Source organism: Ovis canadensis, chromosome 12 (genome assembly GCF_042477335.2).
Source record: "Ovis canadensis isolate MfBH-ARS-UI-01 breed Bighorn chromosome 12, ARS-UI_OviCan_v2, whole genome shotgun sequence".
Lineage (NCBI taxonomy): Eukaryota > Metazoa > Chordata > Mammalia > Artiodactyla > Bovidae > Ovis > Ovis canadensis.
The window spans coordinates 12,920,181-12,940,300 of record NC_091256.1 but is presented as its reverse complement, the minus strand read 5'-3'; the positions used below and the strand labels follow the sequence as shown (position 1 = coordinate 12,940,300).

Here is a 20,120-nt window from a genome sequence, read left to right as displayed (position 1 = left end):
ATCTGGGTTCTCAAGGATTTGAAACAGGGAAGTACAGTGTGTGATCTTGTGCAGACAGAACGCGACACAATGACAAACTCACAAGCGCACAAGCACAGGCCCCTGCACGAAGGGCTGATGCCACCCATGCAACGTCGGCAGGGTTCAGATGGAGTTGTTCACACTACCCTGGGCGGGAAGTTTGCAGAGAGCCAGCCCCTGGAGAACCAAAGCTAACGCCGCGGCAGTGGACTGTAGACAGAAAGATGCTCCAAGCTCATGGAGGTCAGCCGCCAGCGCAGGCTCTGTGCTTCCCCACGTAGCCATCTAACATGCCATCTAAGGCACTAACACCTAAAAACATAGAGCCACAGAGGTCTGCCTGATACTCCCCTTGTACAGGAGGAGAAACTGAGCCTCAGAGAGTGAAAGCTCTGGCCAGGGTTGCTCAGTGACGTGCGAAAGACCACGACTAGAAGGCCGCCCATCTGACTCAGACCTCAGGAGCTTCCCACCTTCCCACATACAGGTGGGAGTCTCCACAGGTTCAGAGCTTCAGCCACCCCAGTACGGGCCCAGGTGCACAAGCACATAGATCTATGCGCTGCGCTCTTCCATATCACGAGACCTGGGGCTCAGGTCGAGGTGTTCTCCCACTCCGACGCCTTGCACTGGCTGTGGGAGACGTGTAGCTTGGGGAATAAGACACCGTATCCGCCCAAATGAAGCCATTGACACTGTCCCTCTTCATGACAGCTGCTCACCCCTCTTTTGACTGAAAGAAGTGAGGCACTGAGGGGCTCACCCAGGCCCCAGCAAACCTCATAGCTCGAGAATTACCGCCTGTTGGGATTGTATGGAATCCCAGGACCTCTCCCTGGCAGCATTCCCACATCTGTGACATCCCTGTGCAGAGCCAGGAGCATGACTCTCTGAGTCTTCTTGCCTGCTTAGCTGTATTTCCTCGCTGCAGGAAGGCTTGGAGTCAGGGTTCTTTCCCAACATCCTGGGTTCCGAGACCTTAAGTAGCGCGCCGCCCCCCAACATCTTCTATCCTATTCTATAAGACAGCCATATACGGCTGTTTACATTAAACATAAAATTGAATTAAATGTCACACTAGCCCCATTTCAGCCCTGGACAACACAAAAACAGAACACTCATCAGCCCAGAAGTTCTTTGGGGCAGAGCGGGATTCTGGGCAGCGATGAGGACAGGGGCCTTGCGGTTGGGAGATTCCTGAAGAGGTGGAAGGGGCCACGTGGGGAAACAGGCACTTTCCTGGGTGGCGCCGCGAGCGCTCTCCCAAGTCGGCTGGTGACTGAGGTCCCCATGGGCACGGCCGCCAACAAAATGCATCTCCCCAGTCCCCTCGCCATCCCAAAAGGCCTACTCCCGCGGAGCCTCTTGCAGGAGTCCAGGGACTGGGGGCTCAGGTGGTGCCGCCCAAGCTAACCACCTGGAGGCGGCGGAACCTCCACACCTCCGGGCGGACTCGGGGCGCGGGGGGCGCTTTCCCCGGGCCCCGCCCCGGTTATCCGGGGGCGCAGCCTCCGGTGGGGCGGGAGGGAGGAGGCCCCTCGCGGCCTCGAAAGTCGGGGAGCGAACCGGGGCTGCCCCATCCGCGGCCTGGTCCCCGCCGCGCCCCGGCCAAGCTTCCCGGCTCGCGCGGGAAGCCCCGCGCGCGGGCCGCCGAGGCTGCAGGAGGCGGTGCCGCCCCGGCCGGCGGCCCGTGACGTCGCGGCCGAAGGCGCCCGGCCCCACCCCCGCCCCTGCCGCGCCCCCGCCGCGCCCCCGCCCCCGCCCCCGCCCCCGCGCCCGCGCCGCGCTCCATCCCCGCCGCGCCCCGCCCGCGCCGCGCTCCGGCCCCGCCCCCGCGCCGCGCCCCCGCCCCCGCACGGCGCTCCGGCCCCGCCCCCGCCGCACCCCGGCGCCGCACCCCGGCCCCGCCCCCGCCGCGCCCCCGTCCGCGCGGCGCTCCGGGGGCGGGGCTGCAGGGGCCGGCCGTGGCCCGGCTGCCCGGCCCGCCCTCCTACCTGAGGGCCGGGGCCACCCCCGCGGCGCGCATGGGGCATGGAGGCGGCGGCCGGCGCGGGCCGCGGGGCGCCCCCGGGGCCCCCGAGAGCCGCCGCCGTCCCGTGTTTCGACATTTCGGTGGACCAGGACGACATCCTCCCGGGCGCCCTGCGCCTCATCCGGGAGCTGCGGCCGCGCTGGAAGCCCGAACGAGTCCGGACCAAGGTAAGCCGAACAGGCGGGCGGCCGGGGACGCGGCCCCGAGGGGCTGCAGCTGGGCTGCGCGCGCGTCTGGCCGGGCATCCCTCCGGGTGTGGGTCTCAAAGGTGCGCGCCGCTGCTGCACGCGAGGCGTTGCTCCGGCGACGTGCCTGGGTCCTTCTTTCTCTGTCTCGGTCCCTGAGCACAGCCAGGCTCCCCGCTCTCTCGGCCCTGCCTGCACACGCACCCCTCCTCTGGGGCCCGGGCGCGCCGGAGGGCCACCTGCCCACTGTCAGCGTGCCGCGCGTGCGGGCCCCACCCCCGGACGCTGTGCGCGCGTGTCCCCCGCTGCCCAGAAGCCGGTGCCCACCCGGCTCTGAAAGCTGCGGAGGCAGGAACTTTTAAGGGCGCCCCCCACGCTCTCACGTCTCACATCAGTGTCCCTGCTGCAGCCCAGAGTGGAAGCGAAGTCTCCGGGCTCTGAGCTGCTCCTGCTGGTCCCGGGAGCCACCCTGTGGAACTCGAGCTAGCCCCCAGCCCCGCGCCCGGTGGAAAGCCTCTCTACTGCCTTGAGCTCTGGCTCAACACCCCCTACACAGGGCACCTCCCTGCTCCGCTGGGCACAGGCGTAGGGACACAGACGCGGGCAGAGTCTCTCCCTGAGCAGCCCCAGGCTGACTCCCCAGCAGACCTCGGTAGAGGGTCCTCAGCTGCCCCAGCCCCTCCGGGAGCTGCCTGTGGGGGCTGCTGCCTTGAGTGGGCACCTGCGGCTCGTGCTGGAGCGGCAGGGGCTCTGCGCTGGTGGGGCTGCTGGCGGGGAGAGGGGGCTTCAGGGCCTGGGAAGGCTTACAGACCCTTTCGGAGAGGGGGAGGGGTAACCTTTCCACAGCAAAAAGCCGCCTTGCTGTAAAACTGTCAGGCCATCAGGCAGGCCTGAGGTTAGTTCCAGCTCCGGCCTAACATGCTGCTTTCCAGTCCCTCCACTCTCTGCGCCTCAGCTCCCGCACCTTTTCTTGCTTCAGATGTCCCCTGAGGCCCCTTCCAGCCCTCTCACTCTGTACCCCATAAACTCCGTGGTTCACTCGCCCTTGTCACCCTGCTCAGAGAACCTGCTCTCCCAGCCCAGGACCTTCTGTCTCTTCTGGCCACAAGGAGCTGTGGCCACCTGGCCCTGGGGTGGGTGCCAATCTCAGTACCCTCCTGTAACGCTGCCGCTGGGTGGGGCAAGAGGGATGGCAAGGGGCCCTCGGTCTGGCAGGCAGAGAGATGAGAGGTGAGTTAGGTCAGGCTGCCCCCGTCCTAGGCCACTCCCTGGCCCCTCTGTGGCACTCTGGCCCATAGAGGTTTCCTTTAGGGCCTGATGGGACCTGGGGGTGGGGGATGGGGCAGGCTTCTACCCACCAAGTGGTGTGAAAATTCTTCAGCAGCCAAATCCCATTCACCAGAGGCAGACCCAGGAAAAGTGTGTCTGGGCTGAGCCCAAGCTCTTGTTTCTTTCTTGAACTCTCTGGTCTGTCTCAAGCGGTGGGAAAGGGTGGAGGGTTAGGAACAGTGCTGAGCTCTTCACTAAATGAGAGGGCTAAAGAATGCAGGTGCTGTGTGATTACGCTCAGCATTCAAACCAGCAGGCGTGCTGGAGCTGGGGCAGCACGGGGCGCCTGGCCTGCCCCACATGCCCCTGCACTGCCCTCTCCCCTGTGCCAGCGCTTCACTGACGGCATCACCAACAAGCTGGTGGCCTGCTACGTGGAGGAGGACATGCGGGACTGTGTGCTGGTCCGAGTCTACGGGGAGCGGACGGAGCTGCTGGTGGACCGCGAGAGCGAGGTCCGGAACTTCCAGCTGCTGCGGGCTCACGGCTGTGCCCCGAAACTCTACTGCACCTTCCAGAATGGTCTGTGCTATGAGTACATGAGGGGCGTGGCCCTGGGGCCAGAGCACATCCGTGAGCCCCGGCTCTTCAGGTGAGGAGGGCACCCGGGGTACTGTTCATCTCCAGGATTCCACAGGCCTTAGGCTTTCAAGTCATTGGCCAGCTTCTCTGGTGGAGCGGAGTCCGTGAAAGAGTCTTAGGATCTATGAACTGCTTGAAATTGCATGAAACGTGTGTGTGTGCTTATATGCCTTGCTCTGTGGAGAGCAGCTGTCGTTTTGTCTCGATATTTAGTGAGGTCAGCTAAAAGGGTGTGTTCTTGGGGAGGCAAGTGAGAATTTTGCTGAACATGAAACCAAAGGGGATCTGCTTCCTGGTCCATGCCTCAGTCCTCTGCCCACCCCACAGCTGACCTGGAAACATCTCGTAGCCTTGGAAGTGAAATCTGAGCCAAATCTCCAGAGCGCTCAAGGTTTCCTGCTTACCCTCTCCTGCCAAGAGCCCAGGGACTCCTGGAGAATGGGCCTTACCCGCGCTGAGCATGGCTGTCCCTGCCCAGAAGGTGCCAGCCCTCTCCCATATGAGCTCTTTCTGTTCTTCCTGGCAGAGTGGGAGCCCAGGTTGGGAGACTGCTGAGGCTTCCTTCCAGAGACTCCTAAGGACCTACACCCCTTAGGGATCACCTCCTATTCAATGCCTGGATGTGTAGGACCCAGGAACTAGACTTAACCTGTGGATGCCTCTGTTGGGGGTCTGGAAGGGGGAGAACAAAAGAAGAGCCCTCTGATGCTCTCTTCTTACCATGCTGGGCAGGGAGGTCGGGCAGGATTCTCCTTCTTGCCACACCCACGGGCAGGGCACTCAGACCGCAGGGAGGCTTGAGGCAGGCTGAAATTTACCCCAGACACCCCCGACAGCAGCACAGGGGTCTGCCTGAGAGCCGTGGGGTCTGTCCTGTCCCACCTAAGGGGAAGAAGCTTTTCAGCTCTCGAGGGGAAACAGGAAAGCCCACTTGGGGAGTAGACCAAGAAGCATCTTTGCTCCGTCAGCTGAGGTTGCCCAGCTAACCCCGAGTTAGTTAGTGCCCCTGCCCCATCTGCAGCGAAGCCCTAGGAGGCCCTCTGGGGACCTGGAAGAAGGGACTCTGAGAGCCCTGCCTTTCGGACTGGTTGGCCCCAGGATATTCACGTGCAGTGGTGTGTGGCGGGGGTGGGGGTAAGGATGGAGCGTGCACCCCTGTGAGAGGGTCTTCTCAGGCTGCAGGTGACAGGCCCATATGCACCCAGCTGGAGACGTGAGGTCAGAGTGGGTTGAGGCGGGGCAGACCCCATCCTGACTCCTCCCATAGTCCCCCCCAGCTCCCCCTCAGCCTTGTGTCAAGAAGCTCGCAGATCCTCCGCACCCCTGTTCTCCCACGGATACTGCCCGGCATCCTCCCGTGGAAACAGTTAGCACTGTCAGGAATATTGCAGATGGGTCTAGGTTTGATAAGAACTTTACACTTAGGGGAGAGTCAGAACTTGGGACAGAGACAGGAAGCAGGTGCTTCCTCGATGATTCCCAGGACGGACCATTGTCCTTCTGGTGAAGGTGGATCTCTGGGGGAAAGGCAGGGGGGACGCGCAGGAGCTACTTCCCCGGGTGTCCCTGAACCTCACCTCCCAACCTCTCCTGCAGCATAAAAATGCTGTGTTGAGGTTACTGTCTTTGCTATTCCAGACAACAACCCTGTTGTTATTCAAGGAAACGCTCTGTTTAGGCTCTTTGCTTAGGAATCTTCCCTGGAGTAGGGGAGCCCGGGGTTCCAGGTCTGTGTCCCCGCCTTGCCCAAGCTCTGGCGGCTCACTCCTGTTCTAGGGCCTCTCGCCCCTGAGAGGCCAGGCTACCTCACTCACCCACTTGGTTGCTACCACGCCTCCTGCCCCTCCACCCTTTAAAGGTGAGAGCCTCGGGGGCTTCTGGGGGAGCCCCTAGTCTGCCCGGTGGCCCCTAGTCTGCCCGGCTCTCCTGGTGGGTGATGGCTGCTCCTTGCCAGGACCTGGCGAGTGGAGGGGTTGTCCCTAGAACAAGTTAGTAACAAGGTTTCAAACAGCCAATGCCCTTGTTGTCTTTCCCAGTGATTATTATTTGAGCAGCAGGCAGGGGCAAAGGAAGCTTGAATGTTGGAGGCTCGCAGCTGGGTGGGGGTGGGGCTGCAGGAGGGGGAGCTGGCAGGGGGTGGGGGAGCCTGCAGGGGCGCGGGCCTCGGACGCTGGGCTCCTTATCAGGGCCTTCCCTCTCTGAGCGCCCCGTCCTCTGTCCACTCCCGCCCTCTCCCAGCAACCTCCTCAGCTCTGCTTTCTCCCGTCCCACCACCCCCTGCTTCCCTCCTGGGACCTTGGATAATGTCCACGGGAGAACTTGAAAATAGAACGCTGGTTTGTTTTGCGTCCTTGGCACCCAGCCGCCAGCATCGCCTCCTTGCTGCAGAAGTAGGGCTGCCCAGGGCCAGCCTGCCTCCCTTTCCCACCTTGGCCAGGCTGATAAGAGATGCGCATTGCTCCTCTACCTGGCGTCACCACCCCTGATTCCTGGGGGCCGGGCGTCTACCTCACTCTGATACATGGGTCTGAGTGCCGATGCGTGGGGCGGGGCGGTGGGAGGGGTTCCGCCCCCATGCCCAGGTGACCCCTCTGTCCTCGGGGTTTGCTGTGGTTACTCAACCTTGTGGTGGGGCAAGGTCCTTGACCTGTGGCAACAGCCCACTGCTTTGCCCTTTCGCTTCCTGATGCTGTCCCAGCTCTGTTCGGGAAGGGGAGCTGCTGGGCTGAAGGCCTTATCATTTTCACGTCCTGAAGGTCCCGAGACCTTCCTTCTGCAGGACCGAGAGCTTCTGACTTGTGACAGTCCCCCACTGGCCCCACTCTCAGACTCTGCTCTCTCTGTTTTCTGCTGCAGGCTGATCGCCTTAGAAATGGCCAAGATTCACACCATCCATGCCAACGGCAGCCTGCCTAAGCCCACCCTCTGGCACAAGATACACAGTTACTTCGCCCTCGTGAAGAACGAGATCAACCCCAGGTACGAGGATCTCAGAGAGCCCGAGGCATCCGCTGTTGCTGCCGCCTTAGCGTGGCCCCCAGCCCAGCCTGCCCAACAGAAGGTTTAGCTTCAGTCCCGATTCTCGGGCCTCTCTCCACGCAGAGTGCGGCCAGTGCGTGAAATCTCAGGAACTTGTTCCTGCAGTTTTGTCCTTATGAGCTTATTTCTTCTTCAGTTTTTGGTTATGGCAGGTACTAGGGGTGAGGACATTTCCCCGTTTCACTTGAAGGATACTGAGCTCAGAGACGAGGCTTTTCCTGGGGTCCCAGGGCTAGTCTGAGGCAGGGCTCTTCTTTCTGTAGGGCCCTTTTTCCCTGAGCTGGCTCCGAGCCCTGAGAAGCGATGGCCTGGCCCTCTTGAGAGAACAGTGTGGGGCTCAGCTCACCAGCTGACAAGCCCTTGGGATGTCAAGATTCCTGCTACTTGCCCGGATGCCTCTTGCCCCCACACGGCTCCAGGACCCCGGTCCCCCACCTTGTTCAAACTGACAGCTGTTGCTGCCTCACTGCTCTTCCCAGGGAGGGCACGATCTGCCCCTCCTGACATTGCCTTTTCCTGGGTAAGATGGACCCTGGACCTTTCCTTATGCTCTCTGGCCAGCAAGCAGAGATCCTTCTAGCCTTCAGATCCCTGATTCCCCAGCCTACCCTTGACTGCTGAGAACAGGGTGCAGAAAAGACTGAAGTCATCCCTTCCCCCGGAAAAGGCAATGGCACCCCACTCCAGTCCTCTTGCCTGGAAAATCCCATGGATGGAGGAGCCTGGTGGGCTGCAGTCCATGGGGTCATTAGAAGTCGGACATGACTGAGCGACTTCACTTTCCCTTTTCCCTTTCATGCACTGGAGAAGGAAATGGCAACCCACTCCAGTGTTCTTGCCTGGAGAATCCCAGGGACGGGGGAGCCTGGTGGGCTGCCGTCTTTGGGGTTGCACAGGGTTGGACAGGACTGAAGCCACTTAGCAGCAGCAGCATCCCTGCCCCCACGAAAGACCATAGTGCGTCTCCGATCTCTCCATGTTCCCCACTGGGGTTGAGCATCACTGTTTTCCAAATGTTCACAGGGGCAGGGTACAGAAGAGGTCTGATGGAAGGGCATCTTGTCCCTTCTAAGATAGGACAGTAAGTAACCACCCCGAGGATGCGTCTCTGTCACACACACACACTCACGACTTTATCGGGATCCTCCCTCTCACTGCCCTTTAAGCACCACGTGGGAACTGTTTGTCGCGGACGGCCTGTGTTCAGACCTTCCATGTCAGTGTCTCCGGGACAAGGACTGCCTTCCCTCTAGGAGGGGCCTAGGACTTGTTCTAGGACTTAAGCAGCACACAGAAAGCCAGACCCTCTGATCAGCCAGCCTCCCACTTTCACTCGACAGATGGGAAAACTGAGGCCCAGAGGAGAGATGGGCTTGCCCACCTGATCAGTGGCGGCTCAAGGACTGGAGCCCAGGCTCGGTGCTCAGGCGCGACTCTTGTTCTTTTGACTGTGCTGTCACTGTGTAACCCTAAGAGGGTGGCCTTGTTGAGAGGGGCGTGCTCTTTGAAGAAGAGCTGGCCGACTTCCTTATCTCTCATCACACCTTTGACCTTGGGCAAATCAAGCTGCTTAAGTTGAGCCTCTTGAGGGGATGGGTCCTGCCATAGGCTGTCTAACCTGCCATAGGCTACAGCGATGAACAGTCACTTGGATGAGACGAAGCACTTGCGTTCCCGTTGTTGCCTAATAACCCTGACTTCGGGTTCATCTCACAAACACTGATTGGGCTTTAGAACAATAATAATACTTGAGGGTGAAGTGGCCCTGCCCTCAAGGAGCTTAGAAATCATCCATGTAGATAGGACCCGCCTGTGCAGGGTATGTGAGCAGGAGAGGGTATGCGTGAGAGGGTATGCGTGAGAGGGGGCACCAGGGAACCTCCTCTTGGCAGAGGCAGATGGCAAACATGAGAAGGGAGGCCTCCGGCTGGAGAAGAGGCTTGTTTATGGGTGATGAGTGGATGAGGTGGCGGGAGCCAGTCTTAGGAGGGACTGGGGGAGACCAGACTACAGAGGGGAGTTGGAGCTAGATTGTGAGGGGCCTTCATGGCGGGTAAAGGAGCCCAGATTAATTTAGCAGGCAGTGGAGAGTCACCGTGAAGGTGTTAGACACCTTCACCTTGTAAGGAACTCATTGTAAAGGGCAGACGTGGGTAGGAGTGGGGGGCTTTGAGGCAGGGAGGCCAGTTGGGGGAGTGTTATAATCTGATGGGCAACATCTAAGCCTAGGGTCCCTAAGCTGGAGCATGAGGTTCCCCCTGGGTTCTTGCAACATGTAGATTCCGAGCCTAACCCTGGAGGTCGATTGGGAGGTCTTACATGAGACCCTGGGAATCTGCACGTTGACAGGCTCCCCGGGTGATCTGGGTGGGGGATCAGGGAGCCGCCTTCCGAGGAACATTGCCAGGGCAGCTTCCCGGGGAGATGGAGGACGGGGGATGAGGCAGGCCTGGCGGGATGGGCATGGTGGTCTGGTGCTGGGTGGGGGCCTGGAGGGGCCCAGCATGGCGGGCACAGGGGCTGATCACTGCTCGGGGGGCATCAGGAGACGGTGCACACGGGTTGACTGGCACGTACGTGTGAACACTTAGAAAGTCCTTTCTCCAGGGAGACAGTGCCCCGCCCCCACAAGCGCACCTGGATCTGAGAGCTGGATGGACATGGCCAGGTTTCCCTGAGGGGACCCCCAACCCGTCACCCCTCCCACTGCCTCTGAGGGACAGAGGAGTCGGAGGAGCTGTGTGCTCAGGGTGTGGGAATTTCTGTGACATGGCAGTACTGCTCTGCCATCCGCTCAGCCTTGAGAGACGTCAGGGCTGAAGGCAGCGAAGCTGGCGATCTTTCCGGAGCTCAGCGGAGGGAAGCATGGCAGCCCACAGAGGGGGAAGGTCTGGGTTGCTCCCACAGTATATCGAGCAGCATGGCCTTGGGGTGGCGAGTGGAAGCGTCAGACAGGGGTCAGGGCCTGGGTGGCAGACATCTTGGATGGCAGAGACAGGTTTCCCAGGCTAAGACCGGGGCACACCTAATTCTTATCTTTGGAAGGTCAGTTCAAGGCGGGAGGCGGGAAGGAATCGGGAAAGAAAAGGGAGCCTCTAAGAAAAGCCAAAATTGAAATGCACCTTGCACAGACCTGTCGACACAGAGACGTTCCTGAGAGAGTGAGGGGCGGCCCCCCAGCCCGGCCCCTAACAGACCCGCAGACTCGAGTGGGCGGTGCAGAGCCTGAGGGCCGCTGACACCCCGCCAGGGCAGAGGCTCGGCTTGGGTTTGGATTCTTGGACACGCCAAGGACTGCTGTCCTTACGTGAGGGAGTAGAGTGTCCAGATGTGTAAGACTCTGGAGGTGGGAGGAAGCCTCTGCCTTGAACCTCCGTTTCCCCCTGGAGCTGGACTGGAGGCCTCAGATGCTCTTTCGCTCTGACCCTCTCAAAGCCTGGGGGGAGCCTCCTGCTTGTCCCGTTACAGGGCCGTGTGAAGGTGCCTCAGCCGCTGAATACTCTGCCCTGCAACTGGCTTCTGGGCTGGGTGAGGGCCAGTGGGGCATCCTGTGGCAGAATCAACGAGGACACGTCTCATTCTCAGCCTCCTGCACGTATCCCCGCTGCCCCGGACAAGAAACCAAATAGGAGTCACATGAATGGAGATAAAACCCCAGAACCACCAGTGGGTGGAGGGGAGGAGGCTAGGTGTTTAAAGGCTCCACTAACTATTTGGTTTTGCAGTGTACACAGACCTGTGTGCTTCGCAGGACCAAAGTTCAGGGCATTGGTGCAGAGAACACCCACATCAGCTTCCCCATGGCCTCTGAGAGCATCGCTGACTGACCTGCTCATTCATTCATCGCCATGTGCCTTTAGCGGAAGTGCTTCCCCTGGGCCCCAGGGTCGGGTGGGCTGAGGGACAGGTGGGTCGTGCATCCACAGATACGCATCTTCACTCCTGCTCTGGACTTGCCCTCGCACACGCAGGGGGCCGGGGCAGGGTCACACACCCACAGTTCAAGCGGGAGGAGGTGAGTTACTGAGGCACAAGAGAAGTGTTTTTCTATTGAAAGGCCCTCGTATTCCCTTGGTCTTGTAGACATGGGGCTAAGAAGCATATTTTTTTGGCTTTCTTGTGTGGACCCGAGTGGTCTCTGTTCAGTGGGAAGCTAGTCAGAATGGTCTCGGGTCCTTTCCGACCATGTCAGCAGCTGCAAGGGCAGGAGGGAGACTCACCTGGACGTCCCTCTGCCTGCTCAAGAGGGCCCCGGGGCTCCAGCCACCTCGAGGGCTCCATCCCTCGCCGACGGGAGGAGTTCCGGGCTCTTCTTTAAGAGAGCTACATCTCCCCCTCGGAACTGTTCTGAGGAGGTCTGTTTGCATCCCTCCCCTGCCGCCCTTCTCCTTTCTGGGATAACTGGGTTTGGACATTCATTTCTCTCCTCCCTGACATCTCCTGAGCCTCTGCCCTATCTTTTGCTGCCTTGCATGAAGAAGCAGGACTCTGTTCAGTCAGGGACTTGCATGCTTCGCAAAGTGCTTCCGTGCCCATGTGTTAAACAGCTTCTCGGAGTAACCACAGAAGTCAGAAGGACAGGAAAGTGTTAGTGCCCTTTAACGCACGACTAAAGTGAGGGCTTGAAAGGCCGGCCGCTTGTCCAGGGTCCCTGTGCAGTGAGACGCGGGGCCGGGCCCGGGGCACCTGAGGCTGAGCCCGCGCGCTCTCGGCCCCTCACCGGCCGCCTTTCTTGCCGCTGCGCAGCCTGTCCGCGGACGTCCCTGAGGTTGGCGTGCTGGAACGGGAGCTGGCCTGGCTGAAGGAGCACCTGCCTCAGCTGGACTCCCCGGTGGTGTTTTGTCACAACGACCTGCTCTGCAAAAACATCATCTACGACAGCAGCAAAGGTACCGCGTCCCGCCCCAGGGGCGGCAGGGCTCCGGTGGCCCCATCAGCAGCTTGGGGTGTCGCTCCTCAGGCGGGTGCTGGGCAAGCAAGGGGAGACCGTCTGCTGTAGGTCTCAAGTTGATCTGTAGGAGAGAAGTGAGAAAGAAACAAATTCCGGGTTAGAAAACTTTACCACGAAAGAACTCAAAATTACGGCTTGTGGAGCCGTTCTCCCCGACAGTGAGGATGATCCTGGCTGCCCTGAGCCTTCACGGAGAGCGACCTCCCTGAGTTCCTGACAACAGCTTCACCCCCACAGAGGCCTTAGCCTTATTTTCTGGTCCTCGGCTGAGGGCCCAGCTGGGTGAGGGGGAGCTGGAGCTGGGCAAAAGGACAGACGGAAGGAAGCAGCTTAGAAGATGGCCACTGAGATGCTGAGTTAGGCTGGGTTGCTGCAGAGCCCGTGAGCATCGGCGGGGGCACTCCTGAGTCCGTAAGAGCCTGACTAAGCCCTCTGTCCAGCTCTGGGGCCAACCCTCCCTGCCTCTCCTCTACCTCACAGGTCATGTACGGTTCATCGACTATGAATATGCTGGCTACAACTACCAAGCTTTTGACATTGGCAACCATTTCAATGAGTTTGCAGGTGAGAAGGGCGTTACTTTCCAGCCTATGCCCAAGACACCCTCCTTAAGATGGGGGGCCAGGTCCAGGGGATCTGGGGGAGGGGGTTCGGTTTATGGGCAAGGGAGGCTGGACACACCTGTCCTCAAGATATCACAGCTCAGCGGAGGGGCAGGCACAGCCTGCTTGAGGAGGCCCCAGGTCTCAAGGTGGGGTGGGGAGTGGGTGGGTCCATATACATAGAGCGAGCCCCTGCTAGCCCGTGTGCCACTTTGGTACACATTTGGAAAACATGCTCTCTGTGGGATCCCTGAGGACACGCAACTTGACAGGTGAGATAGAAAGAGATGCCTTCCTTTGGGCAGACACAGCCCACCCGCTGCTGCAGTGTAGATTGATGTCACTGCCATCACCCCCGCCTGGGCTGCTTTTGGCCCAGTGCAGCCCATGTAAATGGGGGCCCTGCAGGCAGAGAAAGGACAGAACAAGCAGCAAGTAGCTATTGGCCCCATGGCCTGATGAGATTAATTGTGGTGGAACTAGTTCAAAGTGTGTACCCTGCCACTTGCCTCCCCCAGTTCGCTTTTTGGCGTTGTTGCTGACTAGCTGCATGACCCTTGGGGCAAGTTCCTAACATTCTCTCTGCCTCTGGAAGATGGAGAAGATAGCGCCTGCTTCATAGCTTTGATACACACACACCAGCGTAGCACACACTAGGCCCCAAGCCTGCTGGCGTCAGTCCGGGGAGCGCTCAAGGGAGGCTGGGGCACCTTGGAAGAGGCTGGATGAGGGGTATGTCCTGGTGTACGCTGCCCTTCCATAGAGGCGGGCGTGTGCCATGGAATCGCTTGTGTAGAGGAAGCAGGGCAGGTTTTTCCAGCTTGAGGGCTTCATAAACAATTTGATGGGGCCAAAGAGGCAACTGGTGGTTGAAGGTGGGCACTGGGGTGGGAGAGACGTCCCCAGGTCGGCAGTGTGGGGAGCTGGGGTAATGTGACCAGTCCCCGTGGCTTCGGAGAGGCACCTGCCCCAGCCTCGGGCACGCCCCAGCCACCGGGCCAGCTCTTCCCCTCCTGGAATCCCAGGTGACGAGGGCTGTCAAGCTCTGTACCTGAGGGTGTGACTCCCCAGGGTGCCACCAGTGGCACCCAGAAACCCACAGGGTGGCGGGGCCTCGGCTGGGCAGAGCAGCTGAGCCGTGGGGTGTGGCCTGGAGCAGAGGCTGGCACCGCTGAGTACTGGGCCTGTGATTGCTCGGTTGCCAAACCCACCAGCCTTTCCGAAGTGGGTAACTGTCAAGCATCTTGAGTCCTTCTCACCCACCAAACAGAGCAGAGTCCAGCTGGACTTTCTCCAAGGGGCCAAGATCGTATCCTGCTTCCAAGTTGAGAATGAAGGCCAGGAACCTGGGATGGGGGGATGGGGAGGGCAGTGGAGGAGAGGCAGCTCCTGGGCTCTCAGGAGCAGGGAGACCCTCTAGGAAGGGGAGCTAAGAGCCAGACTCGAACTGGCTTTGTGACCTTGAACAACTGTCTTCTCTATGGGCCTTCGAGTGTAGCTCTGTGCCAGCAGCTTCTTTTCCAGCCGTAGTCTTGTGGGCCCAGAAGACTGTGTGTTTCCCCAGGAACACAGGGAAGCTGGGAACGATAGGGAGAAAAGAGGGAGGAGGAGACAAGGGAAAGTAGCCCAGTCCTGGTCCCATCTTTGACAAACCGCTTCTTCCTGTGCCGGCTCTGCAGCCAGCCTCTCTGCCACCGTGCCCGGGATGCGGCTGGTGTTTATTGGGCTGGCAGCTTGAGGACTCAAGAAAGGGCAGGGCTGGAAGGCATTGAGGCCGCTTAGCTGAGCGCTTCAAGCATGGCTGTGTGTCCAGATCATCTGGAGAGCTGGGCAGTGTGGGGTGCCTGGCAGTCTGTATCTTTGCCAAGCACTCCAGGTGGTGTTTTTAGGTAACCAGTTCAACACTGGTTACCTAAAAAGGAGGCAGTGTTTCAGATACTGATACATTGCATCCAGTTCCTTTGCTTTATAAATGAGATTCAGGCCGCTGAAAAGAAAGGGCTTGTTCACAGTTAACTCGAGGCTAGACTAGCGTCAGATGTGAGACAGCTGGACTCCTGATCCGCGGCCTTGACCCAGGGCCTCCTGTGTGCTGTGGTTTTGTGTAGGGTTCAGGGGTGCAGTGGTGCTGTGTTAGGGGGACCCCATCACTTGCAGGACAGTGCCTTGCCTCTCAACAAATCTGCCTCCGTCTGTCCTTTGCTCCGGCTCAGCTGAAAGCAGTGCCCTCAGCTGGGTTAGGGGTCGGCTCTCCATACATGAGAGTTTTTTGGTGGTCAAAGAAGCTGGTTTCTTTGGCACAGCCCCCCCAGGGCAAAGGAGATGGAGGTTTTGAGGGCATCGGGGAACACCTGCTGAGCCGGAGGAGACCCCCCCAGGTGGGCCTGTCTCCCAGCAGCTTCTGAGCGGCCGCGTCCCCTTCAGGTGTGAACGAGGTCGATTACTCTCGGTACCCGGCGCGGGAGACCCAGCTGCAGTGGCTGCGCTACTACCTGCAGGCCCAGAAAGGGGCGGCTGTGGCCCCCAGAGAGGTGGAGAGGCTCTACGTGCAAGTCAACAAGTTTGCTCTGGTGAGTGCTGGGGGCTGGAAGGGGCAGGGAGGGAGGAGCCGGGAGGAGGACTCACGCCCAGCTCCTGTGCCCTCACGGCCCTGTGGTCGGAGGAAGCAGGGCCCAGGGTCAGGGCTGAGGTCCAGGGCGTCCCAGCCTTGAGGCGGAGTCTGGGAAGAGCCATCTTGGGCTTCTTAATACTGAGATGCCCTGCTCTCTGCTTTCCTCCCATTCCGTCCAGTCCAGGTTCCCTCTCCTTCCTGGAGAACTATTTCCAAGGAAGATCCCCACTTCCTGTTTTAGCAGTTGTCTCATGTGGACAAGTTCTTTCTAGGGTCTGACCTTAGCCTTTCATGCTACAGTTAAATGCATCCCTTGTTTTTGCTTTTTTTTTTTTAGCCTTTGGAAAAAGTAGAGAAAGTCAGTTCTAAAAAGTCCTCCTTGTTGACTGTCCCCGCTGACGTACTCAGAGCTCTGTCAGCCTTTCCCATCAGGCTCTTTCTTCTGAAATACTGGGCTGTCGGTTGTTTTGAGCCCTGCTTACCCAAGGTACATGCTTCCTGAGGTCTCCACTGATATGTGCCGAGGGGATTGCTAGCTAGTCTTTCTTATGTTAGTCACGCATAAGCAAGAAGGCCAATCAGCTGACCTGAACGTCACAATGCATTATAGAGCTTAAGTAAAAGTTTGATCTCATGTAATTTTGAATTGCCTAGTCTATTTTCCTTATTGGTATAAGAGTGATTCTTGTCAGGGTCTTCCTCCTCTTTAAAAATATTTATTTTATTGAAGCAGAGTTGATTTACAACGTTATGTTAATTTCTGCTGTGCAACCGAGTGATCCTTTTTAAGGTTCTTCGCCCATGCCTTCCTTTGGCTAGATTTTCAGTAACCATTCCTACTTGCTAATGGATCGAAGTCAGGACAAGGGAGGCAGTGCAGAGCCGACTGCAGAGTGGGCGGGACTCGGGGCGGAAGGGAGATCCGTGGGAGCGGGCCCTGGCCTGGGTCACTGGGCAGCAGGGACCCCAGTGCTCTGGCGCCTGGGGTGGCCTGGGTGGCCGATGGACGCCTGGTCGGTGGGCTGGCTCCTGTCTGTGTTTATTTCCTGAGCCCACCCACCTCATGATAGGAGAGAGGGCAGCGTAGAGGCCTTCCCGTGACTCGATCTCTGATGCCCTTGTGGCCAGGGCACTGTGGATGGGGTGCCAGCCCCCCACTAGCGAGCAGGCCTGAGCTCTGCCTTTGGGGTTTCTCTTCCTAGGGGTTTTCCTGGGTAGGGAGGAGGCCAGGGCTGGAGTTCAGGTTCAGCTTAAGCTGGGGAACAAGCTGAAGGTCTGCTTAAGCCTGAGGGCAGGGAGAACCTACCCTGCTTGCCTCCTGCTAGTGTGAGTGGAGGCCCAAGTGCCACGCAGTGGCCCCAGACTCCCCCACCCACGCATCTCTGCCAGTGTCCTGGCTCTCTGTGTCTTTGCCCGCGCCCTGGCTCTCTGTGTCTCCCCGGCGGCCGTGTCCTCCCAGCTGTCAGGCTCCATGCCAGGTTTGGGGCTCACCACACTGGTCTTCTGATCTTGGGGGCTCACCACACTGGTCTTCTCTGACCTGTTTTCAGGCGTCTCACTTCCTCTGGGCACTCTGGGCCCTCATCCAGAGCCAGTTCTCCACCATCGACTTTGATTTCCTCAGGTGAGTGCAGGGAGCAAGCGGGGAGTCGTTGGGGGAGGGGGGTGGGGGGGGAGGAAGAGCCTTGAGCCCAGGGTGTGGGGGTGAAGGACACCCCGAATAGACCGCCCGGGATGCATGCTTCCGCTCCGTTCACCGGCCGGTTCCCGGCAGCCCTGGCGAGGAGGGCCGCTGCTGCCCGGATGCTTGCGGAGCACGCGCGCCCAGGACCCCTCTCTTAAGGGGTCGGAAGCCGCTCACCCCGCCTCCTGCCGAGCTGCTTCCTCCTCCTGTTACAGCCTGCTGTCTGCTCCACTGGCTGGCTCTTCCCCACACGGCCTGGTGCTGACGGGAATTGCTGGAAACTAGTCTAAAGATCATGAGTGCAACCCTCATTTGATAGCAGAAGGGACAGAGGTCCAGAGGGTGGATGGCTGGCGAGGCCGCTCAGTGGCTGGTGCTCTGTGCATGGGGCCAGACCCAAGTGCTCCTTTAGGGGCCCCTAGTGACCCATCAGGGGCTGTACTGAGAGTGTAGTGAGTACTGACCACTCAGGGGGCCCTGCCGTGTGAGACGTGGCCCCGGAGGACCAGGGATCATTTTGCCTTCCATCTGGTCCAGTCTCTGTCTTTATCCTCCCTACCCACCCTCAGCTGCAAAGGAATCACAATGCTGGCTTCAAAGTGTTCACAAAAATTAGAAAAATGCAAGGCGAACCCCCAGTCACCCCCACCTCACACCCACAGAAAATAATACGTGTTGGTGAGGATGTGGAGGCATGGGAACCCTGGGCTCTGCTGTTGGGAATGTGAAATGGTGTAACTTCTGTGGGGAAGAATATGATCCTTCCTCCAAGAGTGAACATGGAATTACTGTCTGACCCAGCAGTCTTACTGCTGGGTCTGTATACTCAGAAGAAGTGAAAGCAGGGTCTCAAACAGATATTTGCAGAACCGTGTTCATAGTAGCATTATTCACAACAGCAAAGAGGTGAGAGCAACCCCAAGGGTCCATTGATGGGTGAATGGATAAGCAAAATGTGGTCTATACACACAGGGAATGTTATTCAGCCTCTGAAGAGGAAGGAAATTACGTCACACAATACCACACAGATGAACCTTAGGAACATTGTGCCAAGTGAAACAAGCCAGTCGCAAGAAGACGAGTGCTGTGTGATCCCACTTAGATGGGCCAACTAAAGTAATCTCGTCCATAGGGACGGAAGTAGAGCGGTGGGTGCTGGGGGCTGGCGCTTGCCTTGTCGGGGAGAGTCCAGGTTTACAGGATGGAAAGTCCTGGAGCTCTGTTGCTCGACAAGGTGGACACACTGACCACACTGAACCATAAAGAATCAAGAAACAAACATGTCTGGGGAGAGGTTGCTCCAGTCTGATCTAAGAAAAAAAAAAACAATTATAGTTGAAGTCCAAAGCGAAATGAACAAAAAACCCAGTGTGGGCTGGGGTCCGTTTGTCCAGACCTAGATGGGCTGAGCTGGTGAGGAGTTGTCCTTAGGGTGTGAGTGCCCCCAGCAGGGCTCACCTGGCTTCCCTTCTCACCCCCAGTTCCCTTTCTTGTGTTCTGCCAGGTATGCAGTGATCCGATTCAACCAGTATTTCAAGGTGAAGCCCCAAGTGTCAGCCCTGGAGATGCCAAAGTGACCACCCTTCCCAGTCCTCCCCATCTGCCTGGCCAGACCTGCTCTCCAGGGCCCGGCTCTGCTCTGGGGTCTGCACTCTGGACAGGCTGGGCAAGGGGCCGGGAGTGTCCCTGAAGAGCACTCTGCCCCTGTCCCCAGCCCTGAGAGATGATGGTGACCGTTTTTGTTTGATGGTGACCGTTTTTGTTTGGAGGGGCTGATAGAACCCAGCTCTGAGGGTCCTCTCCACCTTGCCAGACTTGGTGACGGGGAGTGCCTGAAGCCAGGAAGGGCTGGGACTGCAGCCACCCTGGGAGGCCCAGTCTCCCCACCCCGTCCATCCTGAGTCTGGGCTCAGACCTCAACTACCCTGGGAAGCCCAGCCTTCCCATCCCAGCCATCCTGGAGTCTGGGCTGCCCTGGGAAGCCCAGCCTTTCCATCCCGGCCATCCTGAGTCTGGGCTGGGACTCAACCACCCTGGGAAGCCCAGCCTTCCCATCCCAGCCATCCTGGAGTCAGGGCTGCCCTGGGAAGCCCAGCCTTCCCGTCCCAGGCCATCCTGGAATCTGGTCTGGGACTCAACCACCCCGGGAAGCCCAGCCTTGCCATCCTGGCCATCCTAAGTCTGGGCTGCCTTCGTGTCTTTGACCTTCCTGGCCTGGGGAAGGGGTAGGGTGGGAGGGCTCCTTTCTACCTCCAGGGCCCTGAGCCTCCAGCCTGTCTACCCCTGCGTGCCCCAGGTGGGAGGTGCTGGGTCCAGAGAGTATCCTGCCAACTCTGACCAATGGATGTATAGATGCTGGGGGAGGCGTCTAGAGTCAGGTTTGATAGCTCCCCGAGCAGCCGCCTCCTCTCAGATCCCTCCCTTTCTCCAAAGCAGATCCAGCCAGATAAGCCCTTCCCATCCTGAGGACACGTTTTTTCCCCCAGTGCCCCTTCTGCCCCGGGCCTGTGCTCGGTCCGTCTGCCGCCTGCCGGGAGGAGAGGGAGGGGATGGGCCCGAAGGCTGGCTAGGCTTCACACTGCCTCAGCTGGAGGGGCAGCAGCCCAGAGCGGCGGCTGCACGGCAGCCACCATCCTGTCCCCTCCCTCCTTGCCCTCCAGACCCTCACTTCCCAGGAACAGTCTTCTGTCCTGAGGTTGACCCACGGTCTTCCCCCTGGGGAATGCGTAGTGGGAGTCAGAGGGCAGGGGCCACGGACGGCCAGGGCTCGCCCAGCGTGCAGGGGCTTGGGTGGGATCGGCTGTGAAGGTGCTGTGGGAACTGCTTCCCCAGGTCCCAGTGGCCGCCACCTCCTTCCTCACCGCCTTTTGGGTCCTCCTGGCTCTGGCCGATAAAATGGTTCATTTGTAAATGATCATCATTTTCTGCATTAAAATGGTCACGTATAGAGCCGCTAGTGAGGACTTGCCCTGGATCCTGTGATGCGCTCTGCAGTGGCGTGGAGGGGGTACGGCCCCTCCTCTCTGGGGTCCTGTGCGCTGCACAGCTGGCACCACGTGGCTGGGGTCCCGGCTTGGGCAGAAT

General features: G+C 59.3%; 1 protein-coding gene and 1 long non-coding RNA gene across 3 annotated transcripts; one reads left to right on the top strand and one right to left on the bottom strand.

The window, feature by feature from the left end:
* Window positions 1-1,950: 1,950 nt before the first annotated feature.
* ETNK2 (ethanolamine kinase 2) lies at window positions 1,951-19,992 on the top strand. 2 transcript variants are annotated; one of them, XM_069544487.1, is made up of 8 exons: window positions 1,951-2,220; window positions 3,900-4,159; window positions 7,006-7,128; window positions 11,935-12,077; window positions 12,620-12,703; window positions 15,166-15,311; window positions 16,903-16,976; window positions 18,541-19,992. In XM_069544487.1, exons 1-8 carry the CDS (start codon window positions 2,053-2,055, stop codon window positions 18,611-18,613), a joined length of 1,071 nt encoding a protein of 356 aa, XP_069400588.1. In that variant the 5' UTR covers window positions 1,951-2,052; the 3' UTR covers window positions 18,614-19,992. The 2 variants fall into 2 exon arrangements, with proteins under 2 accessions (XP_069400588.1, XP_069400589.1); XM_069544488.1 differs by having other exon boundaries at window positions 1,974-2,220; window positions 18,009-19,992.
* On the bottom strand, window positions 10,285-17,324 carry LOC138415949 (uncharacterized). The gene is made up of 3 exons (XR_011247460.1): window positions 14,202-17,324; window positions 11,409-12,200; window positions 10,285-10,792 (listed from the first exon to the last, which is right to left on the bottom strand). It is a non-coding gene; the product is annotated as an uncharacterized lncRNA (long non-coding RNA).
* Window positions 19,993-20,120: the final 128 nt, after the last annotated feature.